At 47.1% G+C, this 23,215-nt stretch overlaps 1 protein-coding gene across 2 annotated transcripts in view; it reads right to left on the reverse strand.

Moving 5' to 3' along the window:
• LOC137633259 (acyl-CoA dehydrogenase family member 11-like) overlaps window positions 1–23,215 on the reverse strand; it is a 104,499-nt gene that overhangs the window by 67,593 nt on the left and 13,691 nt on the right. For both annotated transcript variants that reach the window (XM_068365463.1, XM_068365465.1), the window contains exon 3: window positions 6,148–6,314. In XM_068365463.1, coding sequence (XP_068221564.1) covers window positions 6,148–6,314 — 167 coding nt within the window. The remainder of the gene's footprint in view (window positions 1–6,147; window positions 6,315–23,215) is intronic.

The following is a 23,215-nucleotide window of genomic DNA, read 5'->3' on the forward strand; positions in this document are numbered from 1 at the left end:
CAGGAGGAAACTGCAATTGGACACCTTGTCCCAGTTGTCATAGCCGATAACTTAGGCCGACGTGGTTGAAAGAAAAGGGTGCTGGAGCCCTGCAGAGTCTGGAAGAAAGCGCCTTGGAGGAGTGAAAACGGAAGTCGATTTCCTCCGCACAGCCGCTGTCTAAGTCTCTGTCCTTGGGCACAAACAAACTCTTCTCAGGGATGGAAGGGTGTCTGAGGTCGTCGACCTCCACAGATGAGACACCCGAAGGAAGCCCTCAGTCAGCGCGTCCAGATGGTACAACATCGAGCTTGTCCGCAAGTTAGATACTTAACGACGAAAGGCCAAGGTGCCTGAGCTCAAGAGGAGGAAAGTACCCATGATCTTCCTGTAGCTTCCTTGAGCCAAACCTCGGGCCGTAACCAAGGAGGGAAAGGACCTGGTAAGCCCCCAGAGGAAGGGGTAAGCAGTCACCCCTTGGCCGATGGCGAAATCTCGAACGGAAAGCCCCCCGCCAAAAATCCTTCCAGGGAATGACGGGGAAGGGCTAACCCAGGTTCTGGAAAGAGTGTTGCTCAGACCTCCCTGAAGATTCTTCCTATTCTTGCAAGTGCCATGCTCTGCGTTTACGGGGTGAGGCCGTGTTCTGGAAATACGCTCCAGAAGAACTCGCCAGGCTGGCCATGCTGCGAAAACCCCAATAGGAATCGTGGTCGCAATCGCCCTGGAGCTCGTGCGATGGTAATTCAAAGATTTGTGCGTGGGCGTACATGGAAGCACCCATGCGCGGTCACGCAGGAACGCAAACAAAGGTGAGAGAAGGAGCGCAGAAGGAGGGCAAGCGTGGTAGGAAGGGCGAGAGCTGGTGGTCGGCGAGCGATAACCCATAGACGAGCAATGGATACTGCAAGAATTAAGCCGACGTTCGTGCGAAGGAACAACGTCGGTTCGCGCGACGGAACACCGTCGTTTCGCGCGACGGAACACCGTCGGTTCGCGCGACGGAACACCGTCGGTTCGCGCGACGGAACACCGTCGGTTCGCGCGACGGAACACCGTCGGTTCGCGCGACGGAACACCGTCGGTTCGCGCGACGGAACACCGTCGGTTCGCGCGACGGAACACCGTCGGTTCGCGCGACGGAACACCGTCCGTCCGCACGATGGAATACCGTTGGTTCGCGCGCGGACGAACATTGGAGAGTATGTGCGCGGACTCGCATGAGCGTAGACGTGCAGGCACGTGGGCGTGTGGGCGCGCAGGCGAGCTGTCGCGCGGGCGAACGGTCGCGAGGGCGGGCAGGTAAATGAGCGCGAGTCCGAGGCGGCGAACGCAAGCGTTAGCGCGATGGCGAGGAAACGCGCTGCCGCGTGGGCGAGGAAGACCGCTGGCGATATGGATCAACAGGCGATCGGTGGTGAGCTGGTGAGCGCTAACGCGCAGGTTGGCGATGGCGCGTTGTGGCATGTCGACACGTTGGCGAGCGATGGCGAGCAGCATGCGCAGGTGAGCCATCGCGCGATGGCGAGCAGCATGCGCAGGTGAGCCATCGCGCGATGGCGAGCAGCATCCGCAGGTGGGCGATCGCGCGATGGCGAGCAGCATCCGCACGTGGGCGATCGCGCAGTGGCGAGCAGCATCCGCAGGTGGGCGATCGCGATGGCGAGCAGCATCCACAGGTGGGAGATCGCGCGATGGCGAGCAGCATGCGCAGGTGGGCGATGGCGAGCTAGTAGCTGGCGAACCATGTTCCTTCAGAGGTGTTGGAGAACGTTGGCGTGCCGGCTGTAACACACGCGGGCGATCCGGAGATCGCTGAGAGACAGGTGATCGCTGACGTGTAGAACGCTGTTGAATAGGCGCTACTAAAATCGCCTGTGTGCGCTGGCGAGCAGGTGAACGCTGGCAAGCAGGTGATCGCTGGCAAGCTGATGATCGCTGACGAGCTAAAGGCAACGCGTGGAAGAGTCCTTGACCCAGACCTGAACCGAAGTTCTAGATCGCGAGGGCGAATGTGGGCGCACAGGGCACGTAGGGAGGTAACCCTTTGCCCCGAAGGGAACGTTGTCCGTCGGGAGACATGTCCATCGGAAGACCGTAGCCTGTCCGCCGGGAGACTGATGTCCGCGGAAGACGAGATCAGACTGCTGTCCATCTGCACCAAGGCGGAAGATCAAGAAAAGGAGTTGTAGGCTGCAAACGGAGATTCAAAAAGGCGCCTCTTAGCACCCTTATAGGGAGAAGAGAGGACCAAGACAGAGACGTCTGTCACAGTCCGAGCCAAAAGTGAAAGTGAGCATTCATCTGTGTGTGAGGGGGGGGGAGGGGTAGCTAGCTACCACTCCCCTACCCCCCTGCTAACTAGCGCGGGGGTAATACACCCTCGTTAAAGTCTAATGGCTCGCCATTTCAGCTGCGCTAAAAGGTAAACCCAATGTAAATACAGTGAACCCTCGTTTATCGCGGTAGATAGGTTCCAGACCCGGCCGCGATAGGTGAAAATCCGCGAAGTAGTGACAGTATATTTACCTATTTATTTAACATGTATATTCAGACTTTTAAAACCTTCCCTTGTACGTAGTACTGTTAACAAACTACCCTTTAATGTACAGAACACTTAATGCATGTACTAACGTACCCTAAACTAAAACAGGCACAAATATTAAGGGCGACTTTATATCATGCGTTTCCTAAACACGCCAAAAAGCACGATAAAAAATGGCAACCAATGTTTTGTTTACGTTTATCTCTGATTATTATGAAGAAACAAACGCATTTACACATCTGTGTATAGGTTAGTTTCTGCATCGATTATATTGATTATTCAGTACAGTATGTTGATTTGGTTATTACTAATGTTTTACTTAATTTTTCTTAAGCCTTCCAAATGAAATGTTTTTCTTTATGACGCCGCCTGAAACGACGGCGTCATAAAGTACGCTCAGTAAACAAACTAAGGAATTTAACGCGCATGATGAAAGTGATAAATAATGATATTACACTAAAAGCTTTAATAAAATATGTTATTACAAATATTATTTACCGTATCTATATAAAATCATACATACGTAACAAAGCAGGAAAACAATATACGAGAGAGAGAGAGAGAGAGAGAGAGAGAGAGAGAGAGAGAGAGAGGAGAGAGAGAGAGAGGAGAGAGAGAGAGAGAGTTGTTTACATACGTAAATGTAAATTTTAAACAAAAAAAAAAATAGCCCCCATTTCATATAAAATAGATTACAAATATTTTACTTTATCATATTACAGTAGTCTGTATAATACTGTAAAGTTCAGTACAGTATGTTGTTGTTAAAGTCGTGGCGATGAAATTCTCACGAAACAAAAACACGCCATTTGAGTACAACAGCTGATTCTCTCTCTCTCTCTCTCTCTCTCTCTCTCTCTCTCCTCTCCTCTCTCTCTCTCCTCTCTCTCTCTCTCTCTCTCTCTCTCTCTCTCTCTCTCTCTCTCTCTTCGTGTTATACAATACTTACATTTAGATGAAGAAGCTAAAATTAGTTTTCTTAGTGTCAATTAAATACGAAACGAAATAATTAGGCCGAGTCTACATCTATTTCAATCATAGCTAAAAATACGGCATCCAATTTCATCAGCAAACCACTATTTTTTGGGAAATATCATTTTATTCTAGAAAATTGCCACTCTTTAAATAGTTAATTGCACATTAAGAAAGCGTGTACTTTTGTTTTTAAATTTCGGGTTTGTTTTAAAAATCGAGTATTGTTGACTTCTTTTTTTTTTACTTTTGGCTGTGATTAGATCAGCTGTCATCTAGCTGCCGCTCTTGAGTGTGTACGAATACACTAACAAAATATCATTTATACCATTTCTTAACTTATTCAAACCGTCTACAGTATACAGTTGATATTACATAAGCACCAATGTGTTATAACCTATCAAATTTTTTGTTTATTACATTTAAACCCCCCTCTCTCTCTCTCTCTCTCTCTCTCTCTCTCTCTCCTCTCTCTCTCTCTCTCTCTCTCTCTCTCTCTCTCTCTCTCTCTCTGTGGGCTACTTTTCACTACCTCCCATTCCTTACCTCTCTCTATCTCTCTAACAAATGATATCTTTGTTGCTCCTCAAAGTTTCATTTACTGTATATTGAAAATCAATCACGATTCAATTTTCCTTACTTTCTCCAATCTCGCACCATCATTCACTTCGCGGTATTTTCGATATTTCTGGAAAATCCGCGATATATGTATATACATGGGTTATGAAAAAAATCCGCGATGGTCGAAACCGCGAAGTAGCGAGGGTTCACTGTAGCGTAGTTTGTATTTCGGTTACGGAACAAATGTGTTTTAGAAACACGCGCTGGAGAACGCAGGCGATGTTGTGCAGGAACAAGCTGAGGATCGCGAGAGCGCTCAGGAGACTGATGGCGCGCAGGGCGCACAACAGGAACTGCAGGATATTCGGAGACCACAGGGGAGCGCTGGCGAGCAGAAGGGCGATGATCCTCAGAAGAGCGCTTACGAACAGGAGAGCGCTGACGATCAGAAGAGCGCTGACGAGCAGGAGAGCGCCTGTGCGCTAACACTGCAGAACGGCGAGCAGGGGAACGCTGGCGCGCTGGGCGCTCTTCAGGAATAACAGGTTGAAGGATGTCCTCAGGAGAGCGCTGGCAAAAAGAAGGGCGAACATCAGGAGATCGCTGACGAGCAAGAGAGCGCCTGTGCGCTAACACTGCACGTGAAAGGGAAGAATCCCTTTGCCCCGAAGAGACCGTTGCCCGTCGGGTGACGAGGTCAGGTTGCTGAACATCTGCCCCAGAAGGTGAAGGTCTGGCAGGCGTAGGAGACCGATCCCCAGAGAGGTCTAATGAAGCTGGAGCTGCAGGCTGTTTACGGCGAGGAGAGTCCCCTTCGGAGGAAGATCCAAAAAGGCGCCTCTTAACACCCTTATAAGGAGACGGGAGGCCCTTGCGACGCAGCAGACGGTGAGCCTTACGGCGAAGGCGGCCACGAGGAAGATCGTCAGGACCATCAGTCCTCTGAAGGGGAGTCTCAGTCAAAGCACTCCCCTTAGAGGGAAGCTGGACAGCAGAAAAGCCCGTAGGACTCCCTTCCCCCTTCGAAGGATGTACGGAAGGGGGAGGAGAGCCGTCAGCACCAACATCCCCAACTGCACCTGCAGAGGATTGCCCCGCCCCGTCGGAGGCCTCTTCCACCACGACGTCGACGATAGACAGAGGATCTACCTCTGGTATCACCGGCAACTGCTTAATGGCGGCCCCCAACTGGACAAGGTCAATCAGGGCAAGCCCTTAAGCCCCAGGGAAGCCCAAATCTGTAAAAGATCATCATTAGACAGAGATTCATCAATAACCTCCCCAGGAGGAGGAGGAGGAACCGCCCCGCTATGGGAGGCGACGCCCTCTCCCCCCCACCCAAGGTCGGGAAACAGAACTAGGGCCTGCGCTCCCACTCGGCCGACTCTCCTTAGGAGCCGAACGAGGGGGAGCTTCGGAGGAGGTTTGGGCGGCGAAAGAAGAGTCCCGAGAACCTTCCTCCTTCAAGGCAACCCCGGAAGGAGAACGGTCTCTCTTGGACTTCTTCTTACGCCGGCGGCCAAACCTCTCCCACTGGGAGGCAGACCACTCCCTGCACTCACTACACATATTTTCCTGATTACACCGTCGGCCTCGACACTGCGGGCAAAGGGTGTGAGGATCCGTGTCTGTGGCCGACATAAAGGTACCACAAGGGCGGCCGGCAATTCCAGGGCACGTACGCATAGTAATAAAGGTGGTCAACTTCTAACACACACACACACAGCTGAAAGAAAAAGCAGAAAAAAAGATTAAAGGCTGTTAACGAGGACGATAGACAGACACGTCTGTTCATCGCCGGAGCCAAAAGTGAAGTGGAGCAAATCACCGGTGTGTGGGGGGGGGAGGGGTAGCAAGCTATCCCTTCCCCTACCCCCGCTAATAGCGCGGGGGTAATTAACCCTCGTTAAAAACTATTGGCTCGTCATTTCAGCTACGCTAAAAGGTTAACCCAATGTAAATAGCGTGGTTTGTATTTCGGTTACGGAACAAAAGATATTTCATAATATATAAACTATAAAAAGACTTATGCCACCCTGTTCCACCTAAAAAGATAAAATTTTAAGCAATAACTTGAAAGATCAACCTACATCACCGGGTAAAATTCTGGTAAGGTACGACGTGAGAAAAGAGTTGTTAGAAAAAAGGTTCTCCTGATGTGGTGGCGTCTGGGTGAAGTGACCCAGCTTAGCTCGAGAAAACTGAACACGAAGTTTCTCCTTAAGCTCTTCAACAGTTGAAGTGTTTGGTTTTACATCTGTAAAACGATCAGTTTATTAGACATATTAAGGAACATCAATTCTATTCGGTGAAAACAAAACGATTGCAATGTGACTACAATGCCATTCATTTAAAAAGCCCATGAATAAGTAACACAGTATTCAATGACCAAACAGAATGATATACTGTATGATGATGATGATGATGATGATGATGATGATGATGATGATGATGATGATTATTACAAATTAGGCTATAACCTAGTTGAAAAAGCAAGATGCTTTAAGCCCAAGGGCTCCAACAGGGAAAAATAGGAAGCAAGGAAATAAATAAACTACAAGAGAACAAAAAATTAAAATAAAATATTTAAAAAAACAGTAACAACATTAAATAAGATCCTTCAAATATATATATATATATATATATATATATATATATATATATATATATATATATATATATATATATATATATATATATATATATATATATATATATATATATATATATATATATATATATATATATATATATATATTATGTATATATATATGTATATATATATATATATATATATATATATATATATATATATATATATATATATAATATATATATATATATATATATATATATATATATATATATATATACATATATATATATATATATATATATATATATATATATATATATATATATATATATATATATATATATATATGAAAAATTATATTTTCATAATAAAATAAATTTTTGAACATACCTGGTAGTTATATATATAGCTTAGTCCCTGACGTCACGGCAGAAATTTCAAAACTCGCGGCAATAGCCGATTGGGTAGCAAAGTGTACCACCAGTGCGCCCTCTACCCACGTACCTGGAACCATTCTAACTATTCCTCAGATATTCCATCCCCTTAGTCTCTAGAGGGGAGGAGGGTGGGAATTAAATTATATATAACTACCAGGTAAGTACAGTATGTTCAAAAATTTATTTTATTGCAAAAATATCATTTTTAAACATCTGACTTACCTGGTAGTTATATATATAGCTGATTGACACCTTTGGTGGAGGGTCAGAGACAGCCAAAATTGTTGAAATTTACCTAAGAGTTAATAAACAAGCTTAAGGGTTCGTACCTGTTAAGGAAGCTGACTTCAATGAATTCCTGCCTCATTATGTCCGCTTTCCTTACAAGATCCAGCGATCCACCCAGGGGGCTGAAGACCTCTAGGAGCTGTCAAACCAGTGTATAACCTCTATGTGATAGGACCTCCTCCAATACCCTTGTTCCGGGTGGTCCCAAGGAACAAACTGACCACCTGACTAAAATCAATGATTGTGGAAGACTGCGTACAATCTCCACAAACAACCATAAAAATACAATAGTTCCGAGAGAAGAAAAGGGTATTAGATTACGGGAATGTAGTGGTAGATCCTTCCCCCACTACTGCACTCGCTGCTACGAATGGTCCCAGAGTGTAGCAGTCCTCATAAAGAGTTTGGATACGTTTCAAATAGTGTGAGGCGAATACAGATTTACTCCTCCAGAAGGTTGTGTCCATAATGATTTGCAACGATCCATTCTGCTTGAAGGCTACAGAAGTTGCCACAGCCCTAACTTCATGTGCCTTGACCTTCAAAAGCTTGAGGTCTGCCTCACTACAATGTGAATGAGCCTCCCTTATTAAAAGCCTGATGAAGAAGGATAGTGCATTCTTGACATCTATAATAAAGGCTTCTTGACTGAGCACCAAAGTGCTTCTGACTTGCCCCGTAACTCTTTCGTTCTTTCCAGATAGAACTTCAGGGTGTTACTGGACACAGGACCTTCTCTAATTCCTCTCCAACCCCATCCGAAAGGTTTGGAATCTCAAAACTCTTGGGCCAGGGTTGAGAAGGGCGTTCGATTTTAGCAAGAAGGCCTAGCAGTAAGGAGCAGATAGCCTTGTTATTTCTAAAGCCTACGTTCTTGTTGAAGGCATGAATCTCACAAACCCTTTTTGCTGTCGCCAGACTGACCAAAGAGAGAGTCTTCATGGTGAGGTCCTTAAATGATGCTGAATGCAAGGGCTCAAACCTGTCACTCATTAGGAACTTCAGGACTATATCCAGACTCCAAGCTGGCGATTCCTGATGTCGTTCCTTAGTCGTTTCAAAGGATTTGAGAAGATCCTGGAGGTCTTTATTATTAGAAAGGTCCAAATACCTATGCCTGAAGACGGCCGCTAAAATGCTCCTGTATCCCTTGATGGTTGAAGTTGAAAATGTACGTTTCCTTCTAAGGAATTTCAGGAAGTCAGCAATCTGAGTCATAGAGGTACTGGAAGAGGAAACAGAGTTGACTCTGCACCATTCTCTAAAAACCTCCCACTTGGATTGGTAAACCTTGATGGTAGAAGACCTCCTTTGCTCTTGTAATCGCTCTAGCTGCCTCCTTCGAAAAACCTCTAGATCTTGTGAGTTTTTTGATAGTCTGAAGGCAGTTAGATGTAGAGCTTGGAGGTTTTGATGGTACCTTTCCAAGTGGGGTTGTTTGAGTAGATCTACTCTTAATGGGAGGCTTCTCAGGGTGTCCACCATCTATTCCAGTACCACTGTAAAACACTCTCTTGTGGGTCAAAAGGGGGCCACTAGAATCAATCTGGTTCCCTCGTGCGACACAAATTTTTGCATTACTTTGTGCACAATCTTGAATGGAGGGAATGTTTACACGTCCAGGTGGGACCAGTCTAAGAGGAAAGCGTCGATGTGGACTGCTTCGAGATCTGGCGCTGGGGAGCAGTATGTCACCAATCTCTTCGTCTTCGAGGTTGCGAACAGGTCTATACAAGGACGACCCCAAATCCACCACAGGTTCTTGCAAACCTCCTGATGAAGTGACCATTCTGTGGACAAAACCTGACCTCTCCTATTGAGACTGTCTGCCATCACGTTCCTTTCCCCTTGAATAAATCTTGTTACAAGGGTTACATTCTTTTCTTTTGCCCAGTAAAGAAGTTCTCTTGCAGTCTCGTAATGGGACCTCAAGTGGGTTCCGCCTTGTTTGGCTAGGTAGGCCAACGCTGTAGTGTTATCGGCGTTGACTTATACCACTCTGTTCAGGACTGACCCTTCGAAGCCTATGAGGGCCAACAGGACTGCCAACAGCTCTTCTGGTTTAAGTGGAGGATCTCCTGATCTTTTGTCCAGGAACCCAAGATCTCCAACTTGCCCAGTGTTGCTCCCCACACCGAGTCCGAGGCGTCGGAACACAACACAAGGTCTGGGTTCCTCTGTTCCAGAGAAAGACCTTCTTGAAGCTTGACTGGGTCGTTCCACCACTGAAGGCAACTTTTTACGGATTCTGTAATGGGGATACATTTTGTCTTCAGTTCCTTTCCCTTGTCCCAACGTCGATTGAGGTGGAACTGAAGAGGGCGAAGATTCAGTCTTCCCAGGGAGACAAACTACTCCAACGAGGAGAGGGTTCCCAGCAGACTCATCCAATCCCTCACAGAACACTTTCGTTTCTCTAGAAAGCAATGAAGCTTCACCTGGGCTTGTTCTGTCCTTGAGGCAGACGGAAAAGCCCGAAAAACTTAACTCCGAATCTCCATCCCCAAATAAAGGATCTCTTGGGATGGTGTCAGTTGAGACTTGTCTCTGTTTATCAGAAGACCCAGTTCTTCTGATAACCTCAACGTTATCTGCAGATCCTCCAGGCAGCGATTGTAGGAATGAGCTCTGAGTAGCCAATCATCCAGATACAGGGTGGCTCTGATACCTCTTGAATGCAGCATACCCGCTACATTTGACATCACCTTCGTAAAGATTTGAGGGGCGGTGCTTAGGCCGAAACAAAAAGCACAAAACTGGAAAACTTCCTCCTTGTACATGAACCTCAGGTATAGCTTGAAGTTCGGATGGATGGGGATGTAGAAGTATGCATCCTGGAGATCTAGAGACCATTCAGTCATCCTTTCTTACTGCTGCTAGAACTGATTTTGAAGTCTCAATAGAGAACTTCGTCTTCTGAACGAAGACATTGAGAGCACTTACATCCAGGACTGGTCTCCATTCCCCCGAGTTCTTGGGAACCAGGAACAAGCAGTTGTAAAAACCTGGTGACCGCAAATCTCGCAACCTCTCTATTGCCTCCTTTTCCAATAAGAGACATTTGTTGTTGCCTAGCCTGTATCTTTGACTCCTCTCTATATCTGGCCAAGAGATCTATCGGAGTTATTACTAAAGGGGATTTCCCTAGGAAAGGGATTTTGTATCCCACCTTTAGTAACTGTACGGACCAAAGGTCTGCTCCTCTCCTCTCCCAAGCTCGCCAGAAGTTGGTTAGTCTGGCTCCTACTGCTGTCTGAAGGTGAATGCAGTCAGACTCTGCTTCGCCCTGGTTTTGAGCCTCTTCTCTTTGACTCCTTCCCTCGGGTCTGGTACTACCCCTGCTGAAAGTTTTCCCTCGAAAGGGCTGCGAAACTTGATGGGATGGAGCTTCTTTCTTAGGTTTGCGGCTTGAGAAAGAAGTGGGCAGAACCTTCCTTGCTGGTTTAGACACCAAATCCTGTGTGGCCTTTTGGGCTAATGCGGAAGAGACCTCTCTGACCAGTTCTTGAGGGAAAAGGGAGGAAGAAAGAGGTACGTACAGGAATTCCGACTTTTGTATGGGTGTAACCCCATTAGCCAAAAAAAAAAGAGCACATTTGGGCTCTTTTCTTAAGAACACCTGAGGCTTTCAGTGTCCATTTCTTAAGAACACCCGAGGCTTTCAGTGTCCACATCCTTCAAAGCATAAACCTTTTTTTCCAACGCTCCCTGAGTCCAGTCAAGGAAATTAAACACCTCGAAAGCTCTGAAGATGCCTTTGAGAAGGTGAACCAGCTCCGACATTGACCAGAACACTCTGGTTCTTCTCATGGCTGTCCGACGAGGGGCCTCCACCAGACTCGAAAAGTCTCCTTGGGCAGAGGCAGGAACTCCCAAGCCGGGAGCTTCTCCAGTGTCGTACCAAACGCTAGATCTGGAGGCCAATCTGGCCGGGGAAAAAGAAAAAACAGTCTTTCCCTGGTCCTTCTTGGATTGCATCCAGTCCCCCATCATTCTCAAGGCTTTCTTAGATAAGCGAGACAACACCATCTTCATGAACAGAGACTCCTTCGACGCCTTCCCTAGCGTAAACTCTGAAGGCGGGGAACGAGGAGCAGCAGGAATAAAATAATTAGGAAACTCTTCGGTAAAAACTCTCATAAGTTTCTTAAATCCAATGAAGGATGAAGGGTCTTAGGATCTTCTCCTTCCAAGATATCCTCTAAATGATCACTAGGGGAAAGGTGACCGTCCATCCCTTCTTCCGACAGGTCTCTAATTGAGGTAGAGACGTCCTGTTTCCTAGGAGTCAACTCCTTAATATCCTGACTTCTGGCGACAAGGAGTCCAATATCATGACGCCTGGCGTCACGTTGTTCCAATGCTTGACGCTCGGAACTATGACGTTCGCGATCCTGACGCTCGGAACTATGACGTTCGCGATCCTGACGCTCGGAACTATGACGTTCACGATCCTGACGCTCGGAACTATGACGTTCGCGATCCTGACGCTCGGAACTATGACGTTCGCGATCCTGATGCTCGGAACTATGACGTTCGCGATCTCGACGCTCGGTTTCATGACGTCCGAGGCTCTTACGCTCGGCGTCCCGATGTCCAACTCCTTGACAGTCGGCGTCATGCGTACCAGTCTCTCGACGCTTAGCATGATGTTCCTCCTTTAGACGCTCGGCGTCATGGCTACCAGGTTCGCGAGGCTTGGTAAGCTGTTGCTCTACTCAACGCTCGGCGTCAAACATTATGTCTAACTCTTACAGCAGCGTTAGTAGCTTGACGTCCAAGGCTCTGACGCTCGGCGTTACGACGTCCAAGTTCTTGACGCTCGGCGTCATGACTTCCATGGTTCCGATGCTCGGCGTTACGACGTCCAAGTTCTTGACGCTCGGCGTCATGACTTCCATGGTTCCGATGCTCGGCGTCACGAGGCCAACTTCTCGACGCTCACCGTTATGCCTTCCAAGGTTCTGACGCTCGGCGTCACGACGTCCAACTTCTTGACACTTGGCGTCATGACTTCCAACTACTCGACGCTTGGCGTGATGTAGTCCAACTCCTTGACGCTCAGCGTCATGACCTTCTTGACGCTTGGCGTCATGGCGTTTAGAATTTTGACACTCGGCATCATGACGAGCAACTCTCTTCTTGTCTAGCAGGAAGGGAAATACGTAAGATGACAGCCCCGTCTGTGAGCTGTGTCATCCGACGGCGAAGATAACACTTTTACCTCGCCTTTCCCATGGCAAGGGTGAGCGTCCTGGGAAGCATCAACTGGTACGCTCGAGGGGACGACTGCTCGGGGGCTAACGCCTCTCGCCTCTGCTTCGCCTGATGACATTCCTTCTCCCAGGGGTTGGGGAGCTTGGAAGAGGTCCAGGGCTAGGAGAATGACAGGTCCGAGCAGCCGCACCCTCCACTGCACTGATATTAGCACTGACACTTGTACTTTTTAACTTTCACATCAGACCATAATTTAAACCTGCCCGCTGCGAGAGATTCTACTCTTTCGTCAAGGGGTTGAATGAGAATCCAATAGGCTATACGATTAATATTAGTATTCCCAATATCGAAATATTTAATAACGATACAAAGTATTTTGTGGGATTGTATCGATCGTCAAGAAAACTACGTAGTGTAAATTTGACTGTACGCTAGTTTTAATCTCTGATAATAGATCGATGATTATCTAAAGAAAGTATACTAATAGGACAAATATTTTCCTAAAAATAATATATTTCCTTTTACATTATAAAAAATTAAATACTTTTGCTTTGTAAGTTAGTATTTTCTTTTCATTCTTTGCAAGAAGAAGAAATTAATTTACATATTTTGCAAGTCATTCTTTGTACAGTTTATGTCACATGACTTGTGACGTCATAGTTCTGGTGGAATGATTTTCTTCCACCATCATGTCTTTAAGAGTTGGTTCGTTAGTTTTTACAGTAGGGGGAAAAACTCCTGATCCTATCCCTTTCAAGCTTACGAACATAGCGATCATATACCAACCACTCACTCTCAGTCAAAATAAAACAAAACCCAAACGAGCGACATTCAAAACCAAAGTGTACTTCACCAAATTAACTGCAAAAAACACAGGCCAAAGCGAGCGAATTTCCAACGAAGTCACCAGTAAGGCGGCAGGGAAGATCTGAGGAATGATTGGAATGGTTCCAGGTACCTGGGTAGAGGGCGCACTGGTGGTGCACTTGGTTACCCAATCGGCGATTGCAGCGAGTTTTGAAATTTCTGCCGTGACGTCAGGGACTAAGCTATATATATAACTACCAGGTAAGTCAGATGTTTAAAAAAAGCAGCATATGTGTTTTATGTACAGTACATTAATGTTAATTTGTATGGAATCCAGTGCAGCATTATATAGAAATCCTTATGGAAGATTGCAAATACAGTATAAAATATCCTACAACAAGGAAACCTGAAGTGGAATTTAAGAATTTTTCCAGTCAGCATAATTAAAAGGGATTTTGACGTAAGAAAAATCTATTTTTGGGTGAGATAGCCATGTCGTCCTGATGGAAGTTCCTTCTGGCAACTTTCTACAGTTTAATATTTCTGCGATTGATATTACAAAAGAATTACCGTCAGGTATCACGGGGTTCCAACCCCGAAAACGACTATCCGAAGATATCGTGTATAATCAAGGACGTATCCTAAGATAACCATAGATATTTGCACCCCAAACAGACCTTACCCAGTCTAATCCAATAAGGGGGGGGGGGATAAATAAGGAGCCCTTACACATCAAATCACCTTCCGGTGCTCCTATACGATCCCGCTTCACCATTCATTTTAACGCATATGGTGGCTACCGTGCGGTTGATTTTTGTGGGCACTTTTCTCACTGTTTTTGAAGCAAGTGATAAGTAAGAAGAACCACTGAAATATATATTCTAACTTTATTAAGGAACTAAATAGACCATGAAAGGCAAAGTGTGTTTCTGTGTTTGAACTTATATTTACCATAAGATGAAACATAGGCTATAAGGAAATCCAAGAAATATCAGTGCTCGTTTACATTTACACAACTCAAGACCAATAATTAGTACTCGAGAAAATTTTGTGATAAAGGACATAAAAATCACATCTCTCCAAATCATTAACAAAATTAAAATCTGACAGTTTAGTATGATTATATACTGTATTTAAAGTTAACTAGACTGGCTCAAGTCTGTTGGGGTTGCAGATATCTATGGTTTCTACGGATACATCCCTGATTATACACGATATCTTAGGATAGCCGTTCCGTGGGTTAGAACCCCATGATACCTGACGGTAATTCTTTTGTAATATCACTCGCAGAAATATTATACTGTAGGAAGCTGTCAAAGGGACCTTCCATCCAGACGACATGACCATCTCACCCAAAAATAGATTTTTGGGCTCAAGCCATGGCGTCCTGATGGAAGGTTCCTTTTTGGTAGCTTCCTTGGGTATAAGACTACTAAGATATTCCCAGAGAATTTAACCACAGGTTATCACAGAATTCTAACTTCTGGAGCGAGTATCTCAAAGGTTTCCCTTTAAGACATCGTAATACAACAGGGGACGCACATGTCTGAACGCGCCACATAGCTATCTTCACCCCGAACAGAGTTAATGCTTCGGTGTGTAAGGACTGAGAATAGCTGGGAGCCGTTCCACAGCTAATCTCACTCGTGGCTACTACTGATACTCGAGACGTAAACAAACGGACGCCATTGCTCTAATGACGTCACGCCCGTCTTCATCCTTTGTTTAGTAGCTGCCCTACTTAGACGGATTTTCCCTGTGTTAACTTTATCGTTTTGCATCTTCGCTATGTCGTTACCTTCAGCCTCGCCTTCTTCTGGAAAGTTGAGTACAAGGTTCCAGTATTGTTTAATTAAGCTCTGGCCGTAAAGTAAATATTACTTTTCGAGATAATTGCTATTTTGTGGCAGAGCTGTGCTTCTACCGGACCCGCCATTTTATGGCGTCGTTGTTGTTATGCATGTCTTATTTAGTTAGCCACAACAACGTTTCCGGCATTATATACTAATCGAATACATTAGTTTATTTAGTCTTCATAGCTAGGAACTTTTATATCGTGTTTAGACGCTTTTTATCGGTCATCGATTGACCTCATACCAGTCGGCTACTATAGCCCCCAGGCCAGGAGCCTACATACAAGTGTTCATGCATGATTTATTAGTGATCCTAGACTAAGTTATGAAGATAGTGGCATTATTATTTTACAATACTTTTGACAGTGATGCAAATGTTTTCGCCTTCAGGGACCATATAGGGGATAGGCTAGTCAGTGACTCTTTCTAGCCTAACCTAATGTTAGGACCCCTATATGCTTCCTTCATCCCCTGCCTTGGCATTCCCTCTATTTAGCCTTGATTCCTTTTCTGAGTAAAGGGATTAATTGTCTAATAGAGTATATATCGCCTCTCTGTCCTCCCTAAAGGAATGAACCCCCTTTAGGGCTGCGTCCGAGAGTGAGGTTAGGCTAGCCTACCTCTATGGCTAGGATAGTCTATGACTTTCCTGCGATAGCGATATGTCTTCTTCCTTTCCTAGTTCAGGACTCTTAGCCCTGTTCTAGGTTAGGTTAGGAAGGTTTCTCTGTTCCATGCTGAAACTGTACTCTTGCACCGTTTTAGCTGATCTGCCTGATCTTAGGTTAGGGAGTGTCCTCCCTTTCCTTAGTGGCCGCTCTGGTACAGAAACCCTTCCTGGGAAGACTTCTCTCTTCTCCCTCCCCACCTATCTCTTGTATAGCCTAGCCTATGCTTAGGTTAGTTTATACTCATCTGTCCCCTGTCCTACAACTCCTCCTTAGGGTGGAAGAGTAGGGCTACCCGAGCTTCCTTGTGCAGTCCGCTCTGGTACATATACCTTCATAGTGTCCTATAAGGTTAGTTACCAGTATAGTTCTGCATATGGGAGTCTCCCCCCCCCCCCTTGGGTGTTCCCTAGCCCTCCCTTGGGCTACCTTGCTCCCGGTCCCTAGTGACCCCTGCTCATGGATGTTAGAGCCTGCCTCTATCATGGGTACACCCCCTCAGGGAGGGGGAGGGATGTCTGGAATCCTGATGGTACTTCCTACATCCCTTCCCCCCTCTCCCCTGTCTCTCTCCCTATCCGGGTGCCGGTCTCTTGCCGCCTCTACTGTCGGCAATACCTGCCTCCTACTTGGTGACTCTCCCTAACCTTGCCGCCAGCCCCCCGTGTACCGAGGGACTGCCGGCTGCCGCCGGCTACTACCGGCGGCTCTCCTACTCCTATCTAGTCGTCCGCTTGCCGGTCGACCGCCGGAGTGCCGGCATATACTGCCGGCAACCCGATACAGCCTTTACCATCCTTATCCCAGTCACCAACCTGGCATCCTCCGACTGCCGGAGCCGCCGCTCCCTGCCGGCGTGCCGCCGTTGTGCCGGCGGCCGCCATCCTGGTATTTGACTGACTTTGAAAATTGTCTGTCCTAATGCCAGAATCTATGCTGGAGCGAGCTCCGGCATGCCGGCGGCTTGCCGGATGCCCCGGAGGCGTCAAGAATACTTGCACCCCCTTACTGTAGCTATCATAAGACTATGATAGCCCTATATCGCAAACAGATAAGCTGCTTCTGCTATTAAGATCAGTACCTAGTACTGCTCTATTAGTGATCATGCTGTCTCTTTGCATTCTTCTAATTCCAGCATGCTATGTGCATCTTAGCGCGGCTGGTTGCCAGAAGCAGTTACCTTTTAAATGAGGCCTTCTGGCCCTTAACTGGGAACCGAATGAATTCGGTCCCAATCTTGTCCTTGGTTTTTTCCATGGAATTCCAAAATACTTGGAATTCTAGGAAACTATATCCAGTGCCCTCGGTCACTTGGATTATCCAGGGACCAAGCTTATGGTAACCAGCCGGGCGAGATGCATGGAGCATGTTCTCCTTTACTATTTTCATTCTCTATGCATCACACCTTCTTTAAGTTAAAATTAATGATTAATATTAACTTAGTTTAAGAGCCATTCTTATGACTCCCCCATACTCCTTTTCTCTTTCTTCCACAGGAGGAGCAGATGAAGTGTGATTTCGCCTTCTGCGCTGTGAAACGCCCGCAGTTTTACGGGCATACGGCTTGCAGGACTCACGCCCCTTGTGCAGACAAGAAAGGGGATTTGAAGTTTTGGAATCCACTGGATTGTACGGTCTGCCAGGCCCACCTAGTTGAGGCCTTCCATAACCCTCCTTCAGCGGAGGTTAGAGACATTTCTCGTGAAAAGCTGCGCAAGTGGGTGCGGGGCTTCCAGAAAAATGCTACCGGACCGTACCTGGCCACCGAAGAACTGAGGTCACTATTGTTCCCTAAGGCCTCCCCTGACTCAGTGGTACCCAAAGATGTGATCCCCACTGTCCAAATTACGGTGGAACCTGATGTGGTCATGGCTCAGTCCATGCACGAGTGTCGTTTGGATTCCGAGGATGATGAACAGATTTCAGACGTCTCGGAAGACACGGAGAAGACGCTTATGGCTCAAGGAGCCGAAGAGGACGAAGACAAGGTGGAGTACACCGAGTCGGAGCTAGAAGCTGCTCCCTCGTCCATCCCCCCTCCTACTCCTACACCGACGGAAATGTCTATTCCGTCTACCTCCTCGACTCCGGATCCTTCTTCTTCTACTCAAGAACTGATCCGGCTGATTAGAGCCGTCATGGACGACAGGCTGAAGGAGAACCAGGAGTCCATCAGGTCGATGATAGGATCCAGAGAGCCGAAGAAGATTTCGGTCAAGGAGCCGAAGAAGATTTCGGTCAAGGATCTCCCCGCTTGCTCTCATGCCAACCCGTGGAGGTATGCAGAGCATATGGTTATTGCGACCGGCAGGATCTTTGTCAGTGATAAGATCGGCACGGTCCCTTTGGAAGATGTGGAGTTCTTCCCAAGCTTTGAGGCCTACCCGGACTGTTACGTCCGGCTTCGTTCCGAACCTGCCTCGAAGGAAGAGACCGAACCTAAGGAAGAGATAGTGTTCGATCTCATAAAGGCCCAGGCTATGCTAGCCTCCGCATTTAAGAGTAGAGGCTTTACCTGCTCTAAGCTTCCGGCATTGAGCAAGAAGCACCCTACGTACGTTGCACCTGACACTGCGGTTCTTCCATTCTTGGAAAAGGCCTTAGCTGCATGCCTTAAAGCGGCGGAAGAAGGGAAACCCTGCCCTGCACTGGAGGAGTGCAGACCCTTCTCCATCGTGACCCCCCCTGACGCTCGACACTGGAAAGATGTTCAGCATACTTTCGTCGTGGGAAGGCTCGATCCTGACGTCGCCGGACGTCAGTTTAATGAAGACCTCCCTAAGCTCAACGATCACCTCCTTCGCCGGGAACAAGACACGAAGGAGAGGCTTGCGGCATCTCTTTCTCATCAAGTCCAACTGGAAGTTATGGCCTGTGACACTAGAGTACCAGATCACTACATGGTACTCTCCAAATCCCACTTACTGACGGTAATGAAGGACTTGTACCACTTCATAAAGGCTCGAAGAGCCTGTCGTGAATTCGTGTTTGCCGGTGCCACCGTGAAACACGAACCCCGGAGGCTGATTTCCTCCAACATCTGGGGAAAGCACCTGTTTCCTTCTGACCTTGTGAAGGAAATAACTGACAGAGCCGCCACGGAGAATAGGAACCTTCTCCACAAGTGGGGCATGTCCAGGAAAAGGAAACCCTCTCAGGACGACGGACCTCAGCCTAAGAGGAAACCTCAAAAGTCAAAACCCCAGCAACGTCAGCAAAGACGTCAGTTTCCGGGACCCGCTACCTCCCAAGTGGTTGCCCAACCACAACAGACCTTTCAATTGGTCCCCCAACCGGTGTTGTCACAGTCACCGGTCTTCACCCCTGCCTTTGAGCAACCATCAACTACCTTTCATGCCAAAGGTAGAGGCTCATTCAGGGGTGCAAGCAGAGACGCATCTCGCCGTCCCTCCAGAGGTAGAGGAGGAAAGGGAGCTAGCGGCCGAGGCAACAAGTCCTCGGGACACCAGAAGCAATGAAGTGCTTCCGGTGGGAGGAAGACTCCGCCAATTCCAGGATCGTTGGACCTTCGATCCCTGGGCACACAGCATCATCAAGAACGGTCTAGGCTGGAGTTGGACGCAACCACCCCCAATCTTCCAGCAGTTCTTCCAGCAATCAACCCCCCTTCTGGAAGAATATGTTCTAGACCTCTTGAACAAGAAGGTGATAAGGAAGGTAAAGTCCACCAGGTTCCAAGGGAGACTGTTTTGTGTTCCCAAGAAGGACTCAGACAAACTCAGAGTCATTCTGGACTTATCCCCCCTCAACAAGTTCATAGAGAACAACAAATTCAAGATGCTGACGCTTCAACAAATAAGGACCCTTCTGCCTCAAGGTTCCTACACGGTCTCTATAGACCTGGCGGATGCCTACTGGCACATTCCAATGAACCATCACGCTTCCTCCTACCTAGGATTTCGACTCCAAAGGAAAAGCTACGCCTTCCGGGCCATGCCCTTCGGCCTCAATGTGGCCCCTCGGATCTTCACAAAACTGGCGGATGCCATAGTACAACAGCTCCGCCTAAGAAACGTCCAGGTGATGGCCTACCTCGACGACTGGCTAGTCTGGGCTCCATCGCCCGAAGAGTGTGCAAAGTCTTGCAACGAAGTTACCCAGTACCTAGTACACCTGGGATTCAAGATCAACGAGAAAAAATCTCGCCTCTCTCCAGCTCAGAAGTTTCACTGGTTGGGAATCCACTGGAATCTTCAGTCACACCGCCTTTCCATCCCCCAGAAGAAAAGGAAGGAAATAGCAGGGTCTGTCAAGCGACTACTGAAATCCAAACGCATTTCAAGACGACAGCAGGAACGAGTTCTAGGCTCTCTACAATTCGCCTCAGTGACAAACCCAGTGCTTCGTGCACAGCTAAAGGATGCCGCGGGAGTCTGGAGACGCTCGGCATCCATCGCTCGAAGAGACCTCAAGAGACGGCTTCCAAACAGACTACGACGCCTCCTAAAGCCGTGGTCGGAAGAAAAGGCCCTGAAAAGGTCCATTCCTCTCCAACACCCTCCTCCATCACTCAACATCCACACGGATGCCTCACTGGAAGGTTGGGGAGGTCACTCCCACCAGAAACAGGTTCAAGGTACCTGGTCTCCACTATTCAAGACGTTCCACATAAACATCTTGGAGGCCATGGCGGTCCTTCTAACTCTGAAGAAGTTATCCCCGCCGCCCTCGATCCACATCCGTCTAACCCTAGACAACTCGGTGGTAGTTCGTTGTCTCAATCGCCAAGGCTCAAGATCGCCCCAGATAAATCAGGTGCTTCTCCCAATCTTCCGTCTGGCGGAGAAGAAGAAGTGGCACCTGTCTGCAGTTCACCTACAAGGATTCCGCAATGTGACAGCGGATGCTCTATCTCGGACAAACCCGATAGAGTCGGAATGGTCTCTAGACGCAAGATCGTTCTCCTTCATCTCTCACCAAGTCCCAGAACTTCAGATAGATCTCTTTGCAACGAGCGACAACAATCAACTTCCTCTGTACGTAGCCCCGTACGAGGACCCCAAAGCAGAAGCGGTGGACGCCATGTCACTGGACTGGAACAGGTGGTCCAAGATCTACCTGTTCCCTCCCACCAACCTTCTGTTGAAAGTCCTCTCCAAACTGAGAACCTTCAAAGGGACAGCGGCCCTAGTGGCTCCCAAGTGGCCCCGGAGCAACTGGTACCCCCTGGTCCTGGAGCTGCAGCCCAAGCTGATCCCTCTCCCGGGCCCAGTTCTCTCTCAACAAGTACAGAAGTCGACTGTCTTCGCTTCATCATCGAAAATCAAGGACCTTCATCTCATGATTTTCTCTCCCTTGCCGCAAAGAAGAGGTTTGGGATCTCAAAGAAAAGTCTAGACTTCCTAGAGGAATACAAGACCGAATCCACGAGACGGCAATATGAATCATCCTGGAGGAAATGGGTCTCCTTTGTCAAGGCAAAAAATCCTAAAGAAATCACAATTGATTTCTGTATGTCCTTCTTCATTCACCTTCATGGACAAGGATTAGCAGCCAATACGATTTCAACCTGCAAATCGGCCTTGGCTAGACCAATTCTATATGCTTTCCAAATTGATCTGTCCAACGACATCTTCAACAAACTACCAAAAGCATGTGCTCGCCTACGTCCAGCACCCCCTCCGAAACCGATCTCCTGGTCACTAGACAAGGTACTCCATTTCGCCTCCAACTTGGACAATGATTCATGCCCCCTCAAGGATCTGACTCAGAAAGTTATATTTTTATTTGCTCTCGCTTCGGGAGCTCGAGTCAGCGAAATAGTGGCATTATCAAGAGAAGAAGGACACATCCTGTTTACCGATTCAGGAGAAGTGACCCTCTCCCCTGATCCGACGTTTCTCGCTAAAAATGAATTACCCACCAAAAGATGGGGCCCTTAGAGAATATGCCCCCTGAAGGAGGATGTCTCTCTATGTCCAGTAGAGAGTCTCAAGGTCTATCTTCGCAGAACTTCGAACTTTGGTGGAGGCCAACTCTTCAAAGGAGAAACATCGGGCAGCGACCTGTCACTGAAACAATTAAGAGCGAAAATCACCTACTTCATTCGCAGAGCGGATCCGAACAGTACACCCGCTGGTCATGATCCTAGAAAAGTGGCATCTTCTCTGAATTTCTTTCAGAGCATGGACTTTGAAAGCCTTAAAAACTTCACGGGCTGGAAGTCCTCGCGAGTTTTCTTTAAACATTATGCGAAACAAGTGCACGAAGTCAAACATTTTGTGGTAGCCGCAGGTAGTGTTATGAAACCTGCACCTAACTCTGCGTAGAACAGTGAGTTACTTGGGACTCTAACTCTTCGGGTGCCTATGTTGACCCTCGAGCGATTCATAGTGATGTCTAAAAACACTTAGTGCTTTTATAACTGTTCTTATCCCAGGTGAAATGTCATAGTGTCACACAAGTGCCGCATGCCTTGAGCATGATGTGTTGTTTAAAGACTTGCGTTCCTCGAGAACGAGTACCTACTAATATCCTGAAATTCCTTTTCAGATTCAAGAGCAAGCCTTTATTTCTATGTACATTATTATTACTGTAAATGAACTTTACTTTTGCTGTAAATTATTTAATTTCTGCATTGTGAAATAAAATTTCTATTTTATTACTTATGCGTCTCTTTCAGCTCCTACTTACTATGAAATACATACCTGTCATAGTTTTATTTATTCCTCCTTTCTTATGGTTATGAAGAATTTAAGATGTTTAATCCTAAATTATATTCACCCTGACTAAGTAAGGTTCCTACACGAATACTTACTTCTGATAACCAAGAGATGAACTCTATACACAGTGCCCAACCACCACTGGTCTAATTTCAGAATGTTCCTATACAAATACCAAACATTCCGCTTCATCTCTAAGTTCTTCAAGTTCTTCTCTCAGGATGAATAGCCCTTCAATACCACTTTGACGTCGGCATAGCCCATGGGAACTTCCTGCCAAGGGGGGCAGGATACTTCGTTCCTATGGTTCTTTATCTAAGATTACTTTGCTGTTTTGTCAATGCCTAGGCACTTAATACTGGGGGAAAATCTACCACGATACATTGATTCTCTGGTACTCTTCCATCAGGACGCCATGGCTTGAGCCCAAAAAACGGATTTTGAGCGAAGCGAAAAATCTATTTTTGGGTGAGATAGCCATGGCGTCCTGATGGACCCTCCCTACTACTTCGTCCAGTTTTGTTCCCACCCTGTGCTACTGTATCATGGTGATGGGCAGCAACTGGCTTCAGGATGAAGACGGGCGTGACGTCATTAGAGCAATGGCGT

Source organism: Palaemon carinicauda, chromosome 42 (genome assembly GCF_036898095.1).
Source record: "Palaemon carinicauda isolate YSFRI2023 chromosome 42, ASM3689809v2, whole genome shotgun sequence".
NCBI lineage: Eukaryota > Metazoa > Arthropoda > Malacostraca > Decapoda > Palaemonidae > Palaemon > Palaemon carinicauda.